At 39.6% G+C, this 20,302-nt stretch overlaps 3 protein-coding genes across 3 annotated transcripts; 1 reads left to right on the top strand and 2 right to left on the bottom strand.

Moving 5' to 3' along the window:
* Window positions 1–790: 790 nt before the first annotated feature.
* On the top strand, window positions 791–9,668 carry LOC139909865 (ATP-dependent RNA helicase DHX15-like). The gene is made up of 14 exons (XM_071897027.2): window positions 791–981; window positions 1,728–2,064; window positions 3,065–3,258; window positions 3,390–3,549; window positions 4,301–4,519; window positions 4,642–4,809; window positions 4,990–5,076; window positions 5,357–5,506; window positions 5,713–5,821; window positions 5,937–6,128; window positions 7,632–7,754; window positions 7,907–8,097; window positions 8,252–8,421; window positions 8,566–9,668. The coding sequence occupies exons 1-14, from the start codon at window positions 917–919 to the stop codon at window positions 8,681–8,683; spliced, it is 2,283 nt and encodes a 760-aa protein (XP_071753128.1). The 5' UTR covers window positions 791–916; the 3' UTR covers window positions 8,684–9,668.
* A 131-nt stretch (window positions 9,669–9,799) lies between these two features.
* LOC139909866 (solute carrier family 22 member 7-like) lies at window positions 9,800–13,502 on the bottom strand. Its single transcript, XM_071897028.2, has 9 exons — window positions 13,122–13,502; window positions 12,456–12,559; window positions 12,107–12,261; window positions 11,685–11,853; window positions 11,428–11,551; window positions 11,115–11,224; window positions 10,664–10,878; window positions 10,232–10,340; window positions 9,800–10,010 (listed from the first exon to the last, which is right to left on the bottom strand). Exons 1-9 carry the CDS (start codon window positions 13,500–13,502, stop codon window positions 9,800–9,802), a joined length of 1,578 nt encoding a protein of 525 aa, XP_071753129.2.
* A 556-nt stretch (window positions 13,503–14,058) lies between these two features.
* Window positions 14,059–19,065, bottom strand: LOC139909867 (solute carrier family 22 member 7-like). Its single transcript, XM_071897029.2, has 10 exons — window positions 18,682–19,065; window positions 18,483–18,586; window positions 16,829–16,983; window positions 16,141–16,309; window positions 15,690–15,813; window positions 15,496–15,605; window positions 15,126–15,340; window positions 14,515–14,623; window positions 14,187–14,393; window positions 14,059–14,089 (listed from the first exon to the last, which is right to left on the bottom strand). Exons 1-10 carry the CDS (start codon window positions 19,060–19,062, stop codon window positions 14,059–14,061), a joined length of 1,605 nt encoding a protein of 534 aa, XP_071753130.1. The 5' UTR covers window positions 19,063–19,065.
* Window positions 19,066–20,302: the final 1,237 nt, after the last annotated feature.

Consider the following 20,302-nt stretch of genomic DNA (forward strand, 5'->3'; position numbering starts at 1 on the left):
ACCCATATTAATATTTGATGTCCACTTTAGTCTTTGTTCTGTATGTATTCTGCACAGTGTAATGCATGCAGCGTATAGTTAAAATGGCACATATTATAGCATTTTTCATTATTATTATGACATCAAACATTAATATGGGTGCTCACGTATTGAATTTGACGAAGTCATTGGTTTAAAACAGTATTTCTACCCATTTAAAATCTCACGCTTTTATTTTGAAGGCTAAACGGCCAAACCGGAAGTCTTGTTTCTGCTAATTCGAGCTAGTCTTACCCAGAGCCATATATGGCTCTGGTCTTACCTGTCGAGGCCGGGGCGGCAAACGTGACATATTTTTAAATCAACAGCTAGAGTGGCGATTTCAGCTAAGTAATGGGGTAAATGTTGGTCTTTTCAAGTCACTCTGGGGTCTGTTGGCTTCAAGAGACTTGGATTAAGCTGTAAGAGCTGCCTGGAGCCATTTTATGGTTATTTTCCGTTATGTTTTTTTTTTGTTTTTTTTAACTCTGAAGACAGATCTCCAGCAACTTCAACATCAGTTGCTTTGGAGACGCTGAAATGTACTTCAGCTGGGAAGCTCAGGGACTGTTGTATGGACTAACAAACTTTACTAGTGGCATGGGGGTGAGTAGATAATTACTGCATTTTCATTTGAGGGTGAACTATTCCTTTGTCAGTTTCACGGATAAGGTGGCGATAGAATCCCCTTGGGTGGCGAGCTTGAAACAAGCACTAACCCTAGTTTTTCACACTCCAGATCAGTGGGTGGCGGTAGTGCACCCCTTAAGATGTTGGCCAACCGTTGTAAAACAAATTTGAAAAGAAGAAGAATACACATAGCATAGGTAACAGAGTAGCTGGATGCTGCTCAGCAGAATTATACTGTTTGATTAACGGTTACACATTTTTCCGAGACATGTCGAAAAGACATCGTCTAGATTTGGGTGATGACTATTCCTCCAGCAAGAAGAGGTCTGACGGGTAGGTTATGTTCCATACTTAACACGAGTCACGACTGCGTTAGCCAGTCAGGTACTAGCTATCTTATGCTAGCTAAATTGGCTAATATTAGCTACCAAGACAATATTATTTTGTAGTTACGGACTTAGTAAGTTTGGGACCTAAACTAACTATATGTACTTAGCCCAAACCAGAAGGTTACTGTTGTTTAACGTAGCTTGGGTGGTCTGCCGATCCGGGGAAGCTTATTGTGTCTACCCAGTATTAGTGCAAGCTAACGCTAAGACGAAGCGAAGCATCAGCAACCGTAGTGTTAACATTTATCACAGGATTCAGGCACGTGTGAGAGCTAGCGAATGGCTAACAACGTTAGCTAGCTAGTTGACTTAGCCGGTGAATGGCTAATGTTAGCTGTAAAGCAAACGGCGGTGACTTGGGTCTTGATTGTTAGCTACCTAGATATCTTACGTTATCAAGCTAAAAACTTGCAACAAAAGATCTTACAACCAGTTCACTAGCGAATACTCTAACCTTAACTACTATTACTAGGGCTCCTTTTAACCAGTTACGCTAGCTGACGTTAGCTGTATTTGTTATGTAACTTTATAAAGCTATTTTTACTCAATATTACCATTACACTTAGTTAGTTCAGCCTTACAAATGCTCATCCTTTGTGCTTTTATGTGTCACAGAAGGTCACCAAATGGCTACGTACTGGTTTTTACAGCTTAAACTCTTAACATGATGTGCTCTCTTGACTTTGACAGGAGAGACAGGGACCGTGACAGAGACCGTGAGGATCGCTCCAGGGACAGGGACCGGGACAGGGATAGGGACAGAGACCGGGACAGGGACCTGAAGCCGCCTAGTGTCCCATCCAACAGCATGACAGTAGGGGGAGGCATGCCACCTCTCAAGCAGATGGTTATGCACCAGCAAATCAACCCATTCACCAACTTGCCACACACTCCACGCTTCTATGAGATCCTTAAGAAGAGGTTACAGCTTCCAGTGTGGGAGTACAAGGAAAGCTTCAATGATATCATCACACGTCATCAGAGCTTTGTGCTTGTTGGAGAGACAGGCTCTGGAAAGACAACACAGGTTTGAAGCACAATAAACTTGCATAGTCTTTTTCATTGCTAGACTTAGACAACGCAAAAAGCTTGTAATGTACTGTAATATTCTGCATGAAGGCATATCGTCGCTGTGCAGTGAAAACCTTGCTTCTCCAAAATGTAAACTTTTCAGGAATGTGAAAAACAGTTGTTTTCTGCTCAGGTACAATGCATTTTTGAGTTTATCCAGTGGGATTTGAAAGGGTTTCATAAGACCAAGAGTGGCATATCACTGTTGTCACATGACAACAGTGATATGCTCCTCTCCTCTTGAGTTGTTTTGATTTTATCTGAACCCAGCATAACCTTTATTCTTTATATGGATCCCCATTAGCTTCCACAAAGTGGTCGCTAGTCTTCCTGGGGTCCACACAAAAACAACAACAATAAAAAGACAATTTGAAATCACACAGTATCAACAAGAAAAAGCCATATAAGCCAAATATAAAGATCAGAAAATAAATGAAATGACTCTACACGTAAAACAATAAATAGCAGTAACCTATAATGGAAACAAAAGCAAAATTGTCACAAACACACGGCACCAAAAAAATAAATAAAAACAAACAAAAAGGTTCCAAAAGAGCAACAACGCAATAACAGCTATTTGAGAGTCATCAATTTTTGTTTTGGTGACTTTTTGAAAGAAAATCTGTTTTTGATCTGTCTGATGTTGGTGGGAAGCATATTCCAGGCAGAAGAACCTCTATAAAGAACAGTTCTCATCATACAATTTGTTCGTGGACTAGGTACTACCAGATGACCAGTACTCACTTGACGTGTCATATACCCATGACAAAAACCAGTATATACTAGTTTTTCACAAAAGAAGTGTGGTGTATTATTCCAGATGACAGTTTGCATGAATAACAGAAGACTAGATTTTAATTTAGCCTCCACAGTTAGCCAAGATAATTGTTTATGCATCTCACACACATTAGCACGGAAAGAACAATGAAGAACTAAACCTTCTCTTCCATCTCCAGATCCCACAGTGGTGTGTGGACATGGTGAAAGGTTTGCCTGGTCCTAAGCGGGCTGTGGCCTGTACTCAGCCCAGAAGAGTGGCAGCCATGAGTGTGGCTCAAAGAGTGGCCGATGAAATGGACGTCATGCTGGGACAGGAAGTTGGCTACTCCATCCGATTTGAGGACTGTAGCTCTGCCAAGACTATATTGAAGTAAGTGGTGTCGCGTGTGACTGAGGTCTGCTGATGTACAATAACTGCCATTTATAGGCAAGCGGCAATCAGTCTATTTGCTTTAATCCATAACTTCTCAAACTATCGAAACATGTCTTTTCTTCCTGCAGGTACATGACAGACGGTATGCTGCTTAGAGAGGCCATGAATGACCCGCTGCTGGAGCGATATGGTGTGATCATTTTGGACGAGGCCCACGAGCGAACTCTGGCCACAGACATCCTGATGGGAGTCCTCAAGGAGGTGGTGCGGCAGAGATCAGATCTGAAGGTATTTGGTTCATTTTGTATAACATTGATGATTATTATTTCTCAGAATTTGTTTTTGTTATTCTTAGTCTGAACTGCTTAGATGTGGAGATACAAGTACGAAGTACTTTACTAAATAGATTTGTCGATATGAAACCTTATCCATGTGCTAATTAGAGTATTGGCATATCATAAGATATTAATTATAAAGCAATTAGAAGAACAAATGCATCAGTTGCATTTATTTATTCATTTGATCAAATTATACACTGACTGTTGTACAGCAGTTCTTGTTCAAATAAAAAAATAAACAATAATAACTGCTAATAATAAAATGAAAATAGGCTACATAGCATAGACAAGGATATAGCCTCTCTTTTTTTTAATTCCATTATTGGCTATTGACAGGCTCAAAAATGGCTTATTCAAAATAGGTTAGCGGATAAATACTATGGTAGGTTATGCCTAATAAAATATATATATAGTCAAGGCTCCTCTTCTAAACAACAGGTGCTATGCCAATGAACTTCACAAATAGCAGCACTTTAGCATTTTTACACATGAGAACATTTTTTTTCCTCTGGCCGGAAAAGTTCTATATCGTGCCCAAGTGCATGTCATTAAGATATCTATCAGGATAGCTTAATTTGCTGATCTGAGTATGAGTTCTTGAAAGCTAGACCTGCAGATACCATAGGTGCACCTCTACTGAAATGGAACAGATATGAGGAGAAAAAAAAAACATGTACAACAACCTCTTCCTTCATGCACAGGTAATTGTCATGAGTGCCACGCTAGATGCGGGGAAGTTCCAGGTGTACTTTGACAACTGTCCTCTGCTGACGATCCCGGGGCGCACGCACCCTGTAGAGATCTTCTACACCCCAGAACCAGAGCGAGACTACCTTGAAGCAGCTATCCGCACCGTCATCCAGATCCACATGTGTGAAGAGGAGGAAGGTGACTGCCTCCTCTTCCTCACTGGTCAAGAGGTAAGACTGATGGTATTCACATGAGTAGTTCAGTCTGAAGTCTTATTATAAGAGTAAAGTCTCATTATAGCAGTAGTCATCCTGTTTCCTCAACAGTGAAATTAAAAACAACTTTCTTTCAGGAAATTGATGAGGCCTGCAAACGGATCAAGCGAGAGGTAGATGACCTTGGACCTGAAGTCGGAGACATCAAAATCATTCCACTGTATTCCACATTGCCCCCACAGCAGCAGCAAAGGATCTTTGAGCCCCCTCCTCCAAGGAAGCCCAATGGTGCAATAGGAAGAAAGGTACAGTACTATACATTTTAAAGACAGAATGGATTATGGATTATTTATTTTTTCCAGGACATACCAGATGAAATGACATTTTTCTACACTGGATGCATTACATGATACACTCCATTGTACGAAATTGGATTTGTCAGAGTTTGAGAATAGATGACTAACAACCTGTTGCTTCATCCCTAGGTTGTGGTGTCAACAAACATAGCTGAGACTTCCCTAACAATTGATGGTGTGGTGTTTGTCATTGATCCTGGATTTGCCAAGCAAAAGGTGGGCAAGACTGACTCACCTTCCTAGATCTTTTTGTTTGCATTTAATCCAGTGTGTGGGTTGTTTATTGAATGTCGTATGCTTTGTCCAATATAGAAGCTCAACATTTGTCTGGGTGACTCTATAAAATTGATCAGTGTAAATGCGCATATGACTTTGTTCCCATAATTAACTAGTGGTCCTTTTCTGTTGGTCATAATTTAAAAACATAAATAAATAAATAATGAGTACATCTCAGGTCAGAAATTTCACTTGAATGTCCTTTCAAATGTGTGTCCAGGTGTACAATCCACGCATCAGGGTGGAGTCTTTGCTCGTCACGGCCATCAGTAAAGCTTCTGCCCAGCAGAGGGCGGGCCGAGCTGGCAGAACACGTCCAGGGAAGTGTTTCCGCCTCTACACAGAGAAGGCCTATAAAACAGAGATGCAGGTAAGTCAATACAGTTACAAATACACAAACTCCATAGGTTAAAAGTTACAAAAAAGCTCAGTTGGCTTAGTCTGTTCTTGGAATGAATATTGGTATCGTTCGCTAATTTGGTAGGGTTTATTTTTTCTCATTGGGTTCCTGTGGTTTCTCTTCTCAAAATTATTATTTATCAGATACATTTAACACTTTAAACTCTCCCTCTCCAGGATAACACATACCCTGAGATTCTACGGTCCAACTTGGGATCTGTTGTGCTGCAGTTGAAAAAGCTAGGCATTGATGACCTTGTGCACTTTGACTTCATGGATCCACCAGGTGAGTAATTCTTTTCTAGTTTGATTTTGAATGGTAAGAATAGAACAGTTTTAGATCTCTAGCTAGGCATGATCTTCTGACCTGTCTGTCTCTCTCCCTCCCCCTCCCATCCCAGCTCCTGAGACACTGATGAGGGCCCTTGAGCTGCTGAATTACCTGGCAGCTCTCAACGATGACGGCGACCTGACGGAGCTGGGCTCCATGATGGCAGAATTCCCCCTGGACCCCCAGCTGGCTAAGATGGTCATTGCCAGCTGCGAGTTTAACTGCTCTAACGAGATCCTTTCCATTACTGCCATGCTGTCAGGTAATGCCCAGGACTGGGCTGACATCTTCCTTGCCTACAGTAGGCTAGGTCTCTGGAAGAAAATACAAAAAACAAAAAAAGAATGGTGCTCAGAGCTGCTGTAGTGTTGAGAAAGCATTTTACTGCAAATTAGTCAGTGCAAGGCATTTTGGGACAAATACAAATTAGGGCTGTACAATGACTTTTTTTTACGTTTTTGTGGCATTTCCCGGTGTGGAATATCAAGCGCTTCCATCACGTGTGACCAATCGCAACCATAGACTGTGCAACCTGCACTGATGTTACAAGAATCAATGTTAAAATGTAAGAAGGCAGCTCCAGTGGGAAAGAAAGGGAGAAACCTTAAATAGACCATATTTGGAAAAATGTAGTGACAGGCAAAATGGAAAAGAATTGATGGGCACAATGTGCGATTGGAAAATCCTTTGCATGAGGCTGAATGTGGAAATGTTGTTTTACTTGCTAAAAGTGGATCATCTGTCATTTAGATATACTGTGGTTGCAACCAGATGACCAGAAACAAGTACAGATTCTGTCCAAAGTTTGCCGCAGGGTTGTAGCTGCACCCCAAACTAATAGTAGCAGCTATTTAATTTAATTTTGTTAATAAAGACCACAGTAAGACTTGAGTAAAAACAAGACTTTCATGCTTCTTCTACTTTGAGAAATACCGCACTGAAAAAAATGAGAAAATATAGACAATGATGATTAATAATAATTTTCACAATATTTAGCAAAATAATTGGATTATCATTTTTTTTATAATCATGCCGCCTTAATGCATATTTCATCATTTGAAAATGTTTTGCAGCAGTGATACACAAATTCAAATTTATGGTTGGAGTGACTTCCACTCTTGAGGGCTTCAGATAAACAAAGTTATAATGTAAAAGCTCTCTTTGAATCTTGACAGTCAACTATGGTGACTTCTTTTTGTTTTAGATTTGATTTTGTTTAAGGCCATGATGGAGAAGTTTATTTAATAGTGAACGAGCTTCATCACTTCAGTGTTTCATCACAAAAGCAAGTGGATAGGGCAGGCACCACTTTAATTTTCTCATATTCATTATGTTCACATGAATTTTCTTTTCATTGAATCGATGTGTTTATGAATGACTTTGACTAAATATATTTGCTTAGCCTATAATTGTCCTTGGTATTCACTACATTTCTTAGTGTTTATTTTTCTGTTCTCTTGTTGGTCTAACAGTTATTTCTGAATCTTGAGTAGTTAGATATTGTTGGTGTCCCTAACGCTTCCTAGTTGTGTGAAAACTCTTGTTTTACAGATGTGGTTAAATGACCCCCTCTACGAGCTAATAGCCAATACAGTTGGGAATGTCCATGAGAACAGACTGCAGCCCCCTTTGATAGAGCTTGTGGTCCTGCCCTGTCCCAACGCTGTCCAGTGCCCTAGCATCATAGGCTTTGCTCCATTTTTCTATGAATGTTTGACTCATCCCTATGGGCGGCTCTGTTGGGGCCCATACCAACCTTGTTTAGTCCCACAGTGTTTTGTCCGCCCCACGGAGGCTAAGAAGGCAGCAGACGAGTCCAAGATGAGGTTTGCTCACATCGACGGAGATCACTTGACGCTGCTCAATGTCTACCACGCCTTCAAACAAAGTGAGCATATTGCTTAATCAGGGCACAATTTTAAATCATATTGCAACACCATAATGCTTGCCCTGATAACGCTGAATTTGTTGTCAAAATAAAATTGAGTAGGTTTTGTTATACTTGTCCAAATTTTGGAATCCTTGCTGTCTCTTTCCCAGACCACGAGTCTAACCAGTGGTGTTATGACAACTTTGTCAACTACCGCTCGCTGATGTCGGCTGACAATGTGCGTCAGCAGCTGTCCAGGATCATGGACCGCTTCAACCTGCCCCGCCGGAGCACAGAGTTCACCAGCAGAGATTACTACATCAACATCCGTCGAGCGCTCTGCACTGGCTTCTTCATGCAGGTGAACAGACACTGACATAGTAATACATCAGATGAGGCGTAATGTGTTGTCTTTACATATGTAAGGTTTGCACCAGAGATGTTTGTTGACATTTTAAGCTCCCTATCCCTTGCCAAGGTCCATCAATTTAGTTTTTTCTTTTTCCACTCTGCAGGTGGCTCATCTGGAGCGCACTGGTCATTACCTCACAGTCAAAGACAACCAAGTAGTCCAGCTGCACCCCTCCACAGTCCTAGACCACAAGCCAGAGTGGGTGCTCTACAACGAATTTGTCCTCACCACCAAGAATTACATCCGCACTTGCACAGACATCAAACCAGAATGGTATGTGTACAGTTATTTAAGTGTTAAATAATGCAGCTGCAGATTATATAATGTGATTGAACTTTGATGTCATGAAAGCAAAGTAGTTGAAGTCATCTCGCTGACAGAATTTGTAAATATTATTTTTTTCTCCTTTTGTTACAGGCTAGTGAAGATTGCCCCTCAGTACTATGAAATGAGTAACTTCCCACAATGTGAAGCTAAAAGACAGCTGGAGCGAATTGTTGCCAAACTAGAGACCAAGGAGTATTCCCAATACTGAAGTAACAACAGAGAGAAAAGAGTCCTGGAAAATAATTGCATATTATAGTTTTAGATCTTTCAGTCTGTATCATTGTATCTTAATGTTTCAAATTATGAGATTTGATTTTTATATTTTGTTTGCTGTTTTTCTTTCCCATCATTCGTTCTGTAACTGTGTAATGTCAGATTAAGTATCAGTGGCAAATATTAGACCTGGCTGAAGATTTTCAAAAGGAATATCAGAAACATGTCATTTAGATGTGGTTGACTTTCCTTTAGGAAATTGCTGAATCATGAAAGGCTATGTGCTTGCCTTGTTTCTTTAATAAAGGAGCTTTGACTTAATTTTTGTGTACATGTTAATCAGTTAGGAAAGGGCAAATCCTATTATAAACGTTGAGTCTCTACTGAAGTTCTTGTTCCGTCTTTAGATATCGATTCAAAAATGAGGTAGATCAAACATGTTTGTAATAAACATTTTTTTTACGTAATGATAGTTAACAATTTGCAATGGCTTGATTTACCTGTGCAATAATCCATGGGAAGGTACACGATAATACCAGTTTAGTACGCTTAATGTCTCCTTAATACATGATGCATTAGGTCTTTGATGATGAATTATTGGATAATTTTTGACAACCAGGTGGTTACAGTTCAACTCACTTTTCAAATGTTATTACATAAAGTAGGGAGCTCTGCTTGAGGTACCATGTACCATGCAGACAGAATATTGAAGATGCCGTTTGGTTTGAAGAAATATTTGGGTTACAAAATGAGGTCTGAAGCGCGTTTCATTCCTTTATTGCAGCAGAAATGTCTATGTATATATGTCACTTTATAACATTAAATCATTGAAAGTACTGCTGACTGTGGCTTAAACTATGAGTCACTGAAAAAGCACACCATCCATTTTTATCTCTTAAGTCTTTAATCTCTAGAGAAGTTTTTTTTCCATCAAATGGTAATCCAACCAGTCTTCCCTTTGAATAAAACATGCAAGTTATCCCTACTTCATTTCCAAGAATAAACTGCACATGAATTCACATGGAACAGAATGTGTCGGTACATAGTCACTGCTTTTTATCTTGACAAAAATTACTTGTTGCCTGGACACTTATACCTAAGACAGTGTATATTACCACTGCTCTTCAATATCCTCTATGGTCTCTGGCAGGCACCTGTTGCGTGTCTCTGACAGCGTCCTTGCCACTATTGCCCCCAGTACAGCTGCAGCGCACAGGACGGCCTGGGGCAGGTCCTGCCAGACTTCGTCCAGTAAGAGGATCAATGGAGCCATAGCTACCCCAAGCCGAGCCATGAAGGAGTTGTAGCCCATACCATTTTGCCTGGGAAAAAACATGTTGCATGTTACTTTCATCCCTCAGCGATGGCCATTCAACTTCAGGGTTCTGTCCTTCTCACGTACTCTGGCTTATAAATAGAAAGCAAGGCAGATCTGTTCCAGATTGTGGCGTTGGTACAGTATGTTATGCAAAAATGTGAGAGGGTCTGTTCAGCTGGAGAGAATGATGATGATGATGATGCAGAGGTAGGCCAGCATATTTACCTTACTACAGTGGGGTACAGCTCAGAGCTATACAACACAATAGTTGCAAAGGATGCTGCCGAACACCCTTTTCCAATGACCGCTACCACCGTTCTGATAACAGACATATCTGAGAGCAGGACATATTTAGGTGAGGTGATTATTTTTGAAGCATAGTTCTTGCCAATGTTGATTGTAATTGTGATAAAGATGACTATGCTTCCTGTCTGTAATTTTTGAAGATGTTCTAAAAATAACTTTTTATACAAATACTATTGTTGCAACACTGTACGCACAGTTAGTCTCTTATTGAAACAATTATACTCTTAAAACAACTCAAATTTTTGGTTCAATATGGAAAGAAACAGGCTCTTGAATTTATGAACAGCACTGAATAGTAACTACTCAAATGTCTGTAAATCTTTGGACATGAATGGATGAGTAAGTCCTTACCTTTGGGTATTACAATGTTGATTGCAAGACAAAGTCCAACCAACAGCAGGGATCCCGCTTCAGTGCGTCGCCTGCCTATCTTATCCAGTAAGTAGTAAACTGATAGTTTGGCTGGTAGCTCAATTAAAGCATATGTTAATTGAGTGAGATAGATATTGAGCCCAAAGCCTGTGATATTGAAGCTGATGCCATAGTATGCTGTTGCCACGCAAAACCTAGGGGAAGAGAGTAGGTTGACTTAGTACATAGATGAAAGCAGTATTCATTTGAAGTGGAAACTCATTAAATCAAAATGATGAAGTCAAGATTCAAGGAAGAATCTCGACAATGTCCGGAGGGCCATAATCATAAAATGTTTCATCTGGGTCCTTTATGAAGTAGCATTGAAGCTTTTAACCCAATCACAAATATATTTTGTAACTTAAAGCAAAATGAGCTTGGGAACACAGACCACACTATGCCAGTACGCAGGGCCAGTTTCCTCATCTTGGGTGTCCGTACCAGGTCTAGGTAGGAATAGGCCCTGTCTCTCTTCTCAGTCACAATAATATGGGATAGTACCTGAAAAGAACACAAAACAGCATTATTCCTGGAATCACATGAGCAAATAATATTAAAAATAACGATAGATAGGTTATTAGATAGCACAGAGTAATTGCAATCTGGAGGATTCCAGGTCCAAGGCTCTCTGTTGTCAGTTTTGTCTTTCTTGACTTGTCAATTCTTGTCAGTTCTCTTGACATTATCATCTGGAATATGCTAACCTCGGTTTTTAGTGTGTGCGTAGAGTCCTTCGTTCGGTTCATCTTGGCACATTTTTGCAAATAACTCTGAGCTTGCTCCAGCTTTCCGTTGGCAATGAGCCACCTGGCCGACTCAGGCATCCACCTAATGTTGAGGGCAAAGATGTTTTACGCCTAATGTCTTAAATGGTGGTGAATTACATTGCACTGAAACCCAGTCTTACACATGGGCACTCAAGCTTTTTATTTTTTTCAAAATATGAGCTTTTGGGTCGTACCTCCAGGTGAGGGTGGCCAAGATAAGAGGTAAGGTGACGCTAATGGTCAGCCACCGCCAGTCAGTTACAAAGTAAGCAATAGCTGGGAACACTGTGTTCCCAAATGTCCAAGACATGCTGTCAATCACTCCCACCAGCTTCCTGTGCTCAATGTCAACCCACTCCACATCTGCAAAGAACAAACACCTCATCACTTTGAAAAGATCCATGGAGTAGACGTTTACTATGACTTCTTGAATACTATATTTTACTTTCTAGACCTTTATTTGGTAGCCTAGGCCTCTGAAGTGAACGTAACATGATGCAGGACATGTCCAGCAGTTTACTGTCTGTCGCCACTGGAGTTCAGTGTGGTACATGAAATAGATACATATAGCTCATATGACTGATGGTAACAAATATAAAGTACAGTATATAATTACTGAGGACTGTTGAGACAATGACAATGCCAGTAATTCCAAACCCAGTGAAGAACCGCAGCACTGCAAACATCACGAAGGATGTAGAAAAAGCGCTAGCAACAGCAAATGTTATCCCAAGTATATATGACACCAGCAGCATGATCCTTCGACCAAACCTGTGGGAAGACAGGATGGAATTGGGAAGTTCATTTTTTTTAGTAACAGAGATAATAATGATAGAATAAAATAAAAGATGTTCTCACTTAACTATTTCCCAAACGTATCATGTACTTTCACAATGCAATGATATTGATAAGGCTGAAACACTGGATAATCAAAGTTAGAAGTTATGGGAGCCAGACTGAGATACCTGTCACTCAGACTTCCAAAGGTCATGGCTCCAAACATCACTCCAATGAAGAAGATGGTAGCAGTTGCTTTGTTTTCCCCTCTTTTACCACACACCAGGTCCCACTTATGAAGCAAGTTAAGAAAGAGGATACTTTATATTCTGTGAAGAGAAGAGAACCTCTTCCCTAAAACACTTTCATGAAGGCAGATAGGAACTGCTCAGCACTTTTATCTTAACCCAACTTTCTACTCCATGGTAATAGTGTAGCTTGTGTTGCATCTATACGACTGACAATACAGCTCACTTAACATTGTCATTCAATGAACTCAACCTATTGCACAAACATTCTTTTGTATTGTAAAGGCCCAAAAGATAATAATTGACTTGTTCAATAAAGTAATAAGTTATTACATTGTGGGCAAAAATGCTATTACGTTACAGGTTCAAGATTTTATTACATTATTGGATTTTTATTACGTTATGGGCTTTATTACATTTGATTTTATTACATTACGGGCAGTTATTACGTTATGGTCAATTACTACATTTTGGACCTTTACAAGTATCCATTGCACTTTTAAAAATGTAATAAAAAAGATATTGTCTGGAAGAATGTAAAGACGGACTGCATGGTTTGTTGGGGATCGTTTGGATATTTTGCAAATGAAAAGAAACTGATTTCACCTCTGTAGCCAGTGTAGACTTGAAAGTTGTGTTGTCATACACCCATCCATTCTGGCACGGCACCGTTGGTAGGTCAGTGATGTTGGAGGAGTTGAGCAGCAGATGATACTGAGGCTCTGCAAACATCTGACAGGAGCTTGGAGTCCCATCCTCCAGTAGTGGGATACCAACAGCAAGTCTCTGTTGCAGGGTTAAATTCCTAAAGACACCTCCATCGTCCAGAGTACTGAGGTTGCAGTGGTGAGAGGGAACAACAGCTATAAAGTTGTTTAGCATGAAGTGGCATGGCAGTGTGAAACGGCCAATGAAACTTATTACAATTATCATAATCTGGAATCTTCCAAATCCATTAATATCTGAAAGTACGTTCTCAAACTTCATGTTTCAATTTCAACTGCACACATATAGTCCTCTGTTGAAATGATGAAAAACCACTCGCACTCCCAGACCCATATGAAAAAGTTCAACTTGATTCTAAAACCAGTCAAGGCAATCATGCATATTTGACTACCTTGAAGATTGCTGGGTTTCAGTTGAAATGGGTCAATATTTTACCACACTTAACCATTAAAATAACTTTTGTCTGTGTGAAGGAATGTGTGCATTCATGGTAATGCATTTAAAGCAGGCGCCTCAAAATGTCCAGTATTGTAAAATGAGTCGTCATTTCACATCTTATCAAGAATACCTTCTTATTTTATTTTAATAAACACCATACATCAACTGTAAATCAATAGTAGTATAGTTTATTTGATCATATTTCTTTTTATACAGTATAAAGATTGTACAGGTTCTACTTATATAGGACAGCTTTACATGGTTAACATTTTACTGTTTACCACCAGCGATATTCACTGTATCTTACTGCAAGCAATCGATAACTCAGACTCTTATTGGGGTTTTAGGTAAATATGAACAAAACGTTGAAGGCAGGGGATTACTCATCAGATGTGCAGATTGATCGTCTTCTGAAACGCAAAAAAAAAGTACAATCTATAAGCCATTTTAATTTTATTGCACAGAACTCTCACTGTAAATGTTTGGGAGCAATTCAAGACCCAGTACCTTGTCTGTTCAATGTCTTCAATAGTTTCTGGCAGGCGGACATTGTGCGTCTCTGGAAGAAAATAAGATAGCAGCCCTGTGGTGAACGCCACCAGGCAGAAAACAACACTGGGTAGAGGGACCCACACTTCGTCAAGCAGAATGATTAGGGGGGCAGCAGACACCCCGACACGGCCCATAGAGAAGCTGTAACCCAGTCCGTTTTGCCTGTGTAAATAAAAATATATCATTTTTAAGTACAGAGAAAGTGTAGCCGAAAGTGTAAAGGATACCGATATGTGTATTGTTTGTAAATTTGCTAAATATATGTTTCGGATATTTCACTGACCTCACTACTGTGGGGTAAAGCTCTGTTGTGTACAGGGTAACAATTGTAAAAGTGACCGTTGAGAACCCTTTACCCAAAATTCCCACCACTGTCCGAAAGAGCCACATATCTGAAAAGAAAATATCTATCAATCAACTAGCTATAAAATGTCAGTGGAGAGTTGGACCTGAAATGCAGCAGGATTTTTTTTTTAACAATCACATATGGAGGATTTTATGACAGTTCAATATGGTTACAAGAAAAGTGTTTTTCTAATCTTAATACTGAGTGTTACATCATTTATTCTACTACATTTATTAGAATTGATTGTTGCACCAGTGATTAGTAATAATGAATGCTCCCTCTCTCCATATGAATGACAGAGGTTCATGATATTCTTTACTGAGAAAATTAATAATATGAAATCAGATTACACCTCCTGATTTTAATCTGAGTTATCCTCCAATTTAGTTTCCTAGAATGCCAGCTATAGATTATTGATTGTTAAATGTAATTCTTATATTATTCTTATTGTTGCTGTAGTATTATTGTTATCGTACATTATTGTTATAGTAGTTATAGCAGTAGTAGTCTTATTATTATGTTATTATTTCTAACAATGGACCAATTACCTTGAGGAATAAATATGTTGGAAAATATACAGACTCCAGTCAGAACAAGCGTTCCGACCTGATTCAACCTCCGACCTATTTTGTTCAAACTGTAATAGATGAATACTTTCGCTGGAATTTCAATTGCTCCATGGATGAACTGAGTAAGATAGATGTTCACACCAAATCCAGTGATATTCAAGCTGATTCCATAATAAGTACAGGCCACCCCACACCTACGAACAGAAATATTTGGATAAACACCTGGTAAAAAAAAACTTTGGTGTAAAGTCAAATATGAGTGATTGTTATACATTGTTTCCAGTTGTGGGTGAGGGAGGTTAAAGTACATAAAGCCTGTTTTTTTTTAGCCGAGAGGAGACATATATACCACACAGTGCCAGTAAGTAGAGTCAGTCTCCTCATTCTTGGGGTCCTCACAAGGTCTAGATAAGAGTATGTCCTGTTTTCCTTTTCTACAAGTATAACTTTGGAGAGAGTCTGCGGGGTAAAAAGACAACCTTGGGTCAGAGAAATTGGCCACATTTCTGGCTAAGAATTGATAGATTATGTAGAACTTTTTACCTCAGGCTTAAGGTCTGCCATGAATTGCTCTCTGTGGTTGAATTTTGCGCACCTGCTCAGGTAAAAATGAGCATCGTTCACCTTTCCATTACTTATCAGCCATCTGGCAGACTCAGGGAGCCACCTATGACAAAGACAAAGTTTGATGTGGTTAAGTCCACATTTTCAAAAATGGGTTAAGTGCACATTTTTATATAGGATCATGGGTGACACATCTGGCTCATCAAGTCCAGAATTCATGGGTCTTAGTCATAGACCATCTTTAAGGACAAGGACCTTTAAGGATTGTGCCAAATTATTATGAATCCACTTGTAACTGTAAACCACTTGTTCATATTACAAATACAGCTGGATACGGTGTGCTGGCATTAGGGCATCAACACCATATTGTACATAATTACTTTGCAGGCAACTCAATATAGCTGGAAGATCTAAAACTAATTTTCCTTACCACCAAGAGATCACTGCCAAAAACAGTGGGGTGGTTAGTGTGGCGGTCAGGTACCTCCAGTCATTCACAAAGTAGGCCACAAAAGGTAGCAGAGCAGTAAAAACACTCCAGTCCATGCTCGTCAAAACACCCACCACAGTTCGATGCTTGATGTCCACCCATTCAACACCTATGATGAGAAATGACTGGTAAAACAATTCTGAGTATTAAAGAAGAAGAATTTAAGTGTTTTGTTCCAAAATATGATAACCACCATTTGAAAAAAGTGACACCCACAACATGATTGATAGTACAAAAATAAACAGATAGTCGCTCACGTACAACAACTTTTACAGAGTGGATCCTCTACTTTTTAGAGATATTGAATGATGATCTTCAGGTATTTTTTCTCAAAATGGATATAAAGAATTTTGGAAAAGAACTCTTCAATTGAATTTCATTGAGCATAAAAAGTAGATATCCTGTTTTGAGCCATAAATCATGAGCTTTGAGTTTGAAAGATCTTTAATCATCACAGAGGTCTTCATTGATGATTTTCAATGCGTCATCTCATCAAGCTGAATTTCAAGACCTTCACATCATAAAAATTCTCCCCTTTCAATCGAATCAATGTAGATTAGATATGATTTGAAAATATATTTGTATGTTACTTTGTTTGACAAACCGATATTAGTGTGCAAAAACTCACAAAGGACGATGGAGATTATACTGATTCCAGTAATGCTGAATCCAGTCAAGAACCTCATGACTGCAAACATGGTGAACGAATATGAGAAAGCACTTGCAAATCCAAAGAAGATGGCTGACAAGTAGGATACCAGCAGCATTCTCTTCCTGCCATACCTGTGACACAAATTGATTAGAAATAAACTTCTTGCTCTGTCATGTATACAACTGATAGTCATGGTCAAACTGATGGTGACAGTCAAAGTGATACTTCACTTTGGTAGAACAGTTTCATAATTTAAAGGCATACTATGCAGGATTTTACTGTTTAAAATATTTTTAAATGACCACACTATCACCACTTCACTGGATTGGCAATCTGGAAAAATACATGACTGGCGACTGCCTCCTCTGCCTGTTTGTTGTGTTAGGGAGGTTTCTGGGTGGTAACCTTTTTCTGTCAATCTGTGTGGGGGCTGTTCTGTGGTACGTTCAAATACCATGTAGCGTCTGGAAAATCCTGCATAGTATGCCTTTAAAACACTTACTGTGATAACATGTCTTGGACATTACACCTTCAAAATTATGTGTTGTAAATAAGATTTAAAATTTGTCAATGGGAAAATGAAAGTAAGTGCTTGCCATCCCTGTGGATATTCATGACAGCTGATATTGGGTCTGAGCACAGTGGTTAAAGGAACAGTACACCCAAAAATGAAAATTCAGTCATTATCTACTCACCCCCATGCCAGTAGAAAATCGGGTAAAGTTTGTTAGTCCATACAACAGTCCTGGAGATCCCCGGAAGAAGTACATTGCAGCTTTCTCCAAAACAACTGAAGTTGCAGCAGACCTGTCTTCAGTCTTCAAAAAATAACGGAAAATAACCATAAAATGGCTCCATGCAGCTCTTACAGCATAATCCAAGTCTTTAGCTGAAAATCGCCACTCTACCTGTTCTTTTCAAAATATGTCACGTTTGCGCGCACCCTGCCTGGTGCTGACTTATTGAATTTGATGATTAGATACAAAGTAATTGGTTTAAAACAGTATTTCTACCTATTTTCAATCTCGCACTTTTATTTTGAAGGCTAAACGGCCAAACCAGAAGTCTTGTTTCTTGTAATTCGAGCTAGTCTTACCTATCGAGGTCGCGGTGCGCACAAAGGTGACGTATTTTCACATCAACAGCTAGAGTTGCGATTTCAGCTAAATAATGGCGTAAATGTCGGTCTTTTCAAGTCACTTTGGGATCTGTTGGCTTCAAGAGACTTGGATTATGCTGTAAGAGCTGCCTGGAGCCATTTTATGGTTATTTTCCGTTATTTTTTGAAGTCTGAAAACAGGTCACCAGCAACTTCAGTTGTTTTGGAGAATGCTGCAATGTACCTCTTCCGTGGATCTCTGGGACTGTTGTATGGACTAACAAACTAGATGACTGAATTTTCATTTTTGGGTGAACTATTCCTTTAATGCAAGCTAAAAACTATACATTTTATACAAAAGTGATATATTATGTTAGGTGACATAATTTACTGTTTAGTTTAAAAATAAATAAAGAACAGAATAATGTAATTTAACAATACAGAGGGGGGAAATATGTCAGACTTGTCTTGAGACTGTTCTGCTTAAATACAGTTGTTTTTTTTAAATATGGGAGTTGATGGCCCAAAAACCTGTCACTGAGACTGCCAAATACTGCTGCTCCAAGCATGACCCCCATGAAGTAGATGGTGGCTGTGGCCATGTTTACTCTTCTCTTATCACAAACCAGATCCCACTATGGGGGGAAACAGACAAGAGAACAAGGGAAGAATCCTAATTTGGGATTTGTTTTAGTTTGATATTTTTTAAATGAATAGAAGTTGAATTCACCTCTGTGGCCAGAGTAGACTTGAAAGTTGTGTTGTCATACACCCATCCATTCTGGCACGGCACCATGGGTAGGTCAGTGATGTTGGAGGAGTTGAGCAGCAGATGATACTGAGGCTCTGCAAACATCTGACAGGAGCTTGGAGTCCCATCCTCCAGTCGTGGGATACCAACAGCAAGTCTCTGTTGCAGGGTTAAATTCCTAAAGACACCTCCATCGTCCAGAGTACTGAGGTTGCAGTGGTGAGAGGGCACGACTGCAATAAAATTATTTAGCAGACTGTGAAAAGGCAAAGTTATACGAGGAATTACCAACAAGAGAATAATCCAAGCTTGGAATCTCCCAAAGCCATCCACTCCTGCCAGCACGTTCTCAAACTTCATTTTGAAAATATGTGATACAAAGAAAAATTTTCACTCAAAAAAGGACTTCCTGTTTGGAGTGAAATTCTTGGAAAAATAGGAATTTATCAGAAACATATAGCATACTCTTCATTTTAAACTGGGTGTGTTTGAAAGTGAACCACTAGCCTTTTGCACATTGTAGTTACTGGCTAATGGTCACCTATCAAAATGGGTTAATGTGTAACAAGGCATTGCTGACAGACATTAAATCACGTGTTAACTATCACTTGAATACCAAGGTACATGTCAGCTGATATCTGTCCACATGCGTTGCACCATTCTCCTTGGACGTGACAAGAGTGTCATATCTGGGTGTCTCCATAAATCTGCAACTTACATAGGAGGTGGGGGTAGCCTCATGGTTAGAAACGTGGCTCATGGAAGGTTATCAGTTTCAATCTCTGGATCGACTGAAAAGGTCTGAGCGGGGAAATAAATGGGTAATGCTCTCCCCTCTCTCAAAAACTACATTGCGGTGCCAGAGAGCAAGGTATTTAACCCTTGGTTGTCCTTATTAAGCTGCTCTGTGTGTAGACTTGAAAGTGGCGTTGTCATACACCCATCCATTCTGGCATGGCACTGTTGGTAGGTCAGTGATGTTGGAGGAGTTGAGCAGCAGATGATACTGAGGCGCTGCAAACATCTGACAGGAGCTTGGAGTCCCATCCTCCAGTCGTGGGATACCAACAGCAAGTCTCTGTTGCAGAGTTAAATTCCTAAAGACACCTCCATCGTCCAGAGTACTGAGGTCGCAGTGGTGAGAGGGAACAACAGCTATAAAGTTGTTTAGCATGAAGTGCCATGGCAGTGTCAAACGGCCAATGAAACTTATTACAATTATCATCATCTGGAATCTTCCAAATTCATCAATATCTGAAAGTACGTTCTCAAACTTCATCGTAGTCTCCTACTGCACACAGTCTTCCGTTGAAATGATGAAAAAACAAAATCACTCGCACTCCCACACCCATATGAAAAAGTTCAGCTTGATTCTAAGACCAGACAAGGCAATCATTTGTATTTGACTACCTCAAAGGTTGCTGGGTTTCAGTTGAAATGGGTCAATATTTTACCACACTTAACCCTTGTGTGGTGTTCGGGTCAAACCCGTTTAATTTTTACTAAAGGAAAAATGATACAATCAATTATTTTTTCAACCTGAAACTCCATGGCCTTGGCTTATTTTCTGCTAAGAACAAGTGAAAGAACACATTTTCAC

This window comes from Centroberyx gerrardi, chromosome 3, assembly GCF_048128805.1.
Source record: "Centroberyx gerrardi isolate f3 chromosome 3, fCenGer3.hap1.cur.20231027, whole genome shotgun sequence".
Classification (NCBI taxonomy): domain Eukaryota; kingdom Metazoa; phylum Chordata; class Actinopteri; order Beryciformes; family Berycidae; genus Centroberyx; species Centroberyx gerrardi.

What these genes read in the sequence shown, in the direction of transcription:
- LOC139909865 (XM_071897027.2), top strand. Translation starts at nt 917, where the DNA reads ATGTCGAAAAGACATCGTCTAGATTTGGGTGATGACTATTCCTCCAGC. An exon ending in CATTACTGCCATGCTGTCAG is followed by an intron (nt 6,129 to 7,631) that starts GTAATGCCCAGG and finishes AACCTTGTTTAG; the next exon opens with TCCCACAGTGTTTTGTCCGC. An exon ending in ACAGACATCAAACCAGAATG is followed by an intron (nt 8,422 to 8,565) that starts GTATGTGTACAG and finishes CTTTTGTTACAG; the next exon opens with GCTAGTGAAGATTGCCCCTC.
- LOC139909866 (XM_071897028.2), bottom strand. Translation starts at nt 13,502, where the DNA reads ATGAAGTTTGAGAACGTACTTTCAGATATTAATGGATTTGGAAGATTC. An exon ending in CGCACACACTAAAAACCGAG is followed by an intron (nt 11,225 to 11,427) that starts GTTAGCATATTC and finishes TGTTCTTTTCAG; the next exon opens with GTACTATCCCATATTATTGT. An exon ending in CTGTACCCCACTGTAGTAAG is followed by an intron (nt 10,011 to 10,231) that starts GTAAATATGCTG and finishes GTTTTTTCCCAG; the next exon opens with GCAAAATGGTATGGGCTACA.
- LOC139909867 (XM_071897029.2), bottom strand. Translation starts at nt 19,062, where the DNA reads ATGAAGTTTGAGAACGTGCTGGCAGGAGTGGATGGCTTTGGGAGATTC. An exon ending in TGGCAGACCTTAAGCCTGAG is followed by an intron (nt 15,606 to 15,689) that starts GTAAAAAGTTCT and finishes TTTACCCCGCAG; the next exon opens with ACTCTCTCCAAAGTTATACT. An exon ending in CTTTACCCCACAGTAGTGAG is followed by an intron (nt 14,394 to 14,514) that starts GTCAGTGAAATA and finishes TTATTTACACAG; the next exon opens with GCAAAACGGACTGGGTTACA.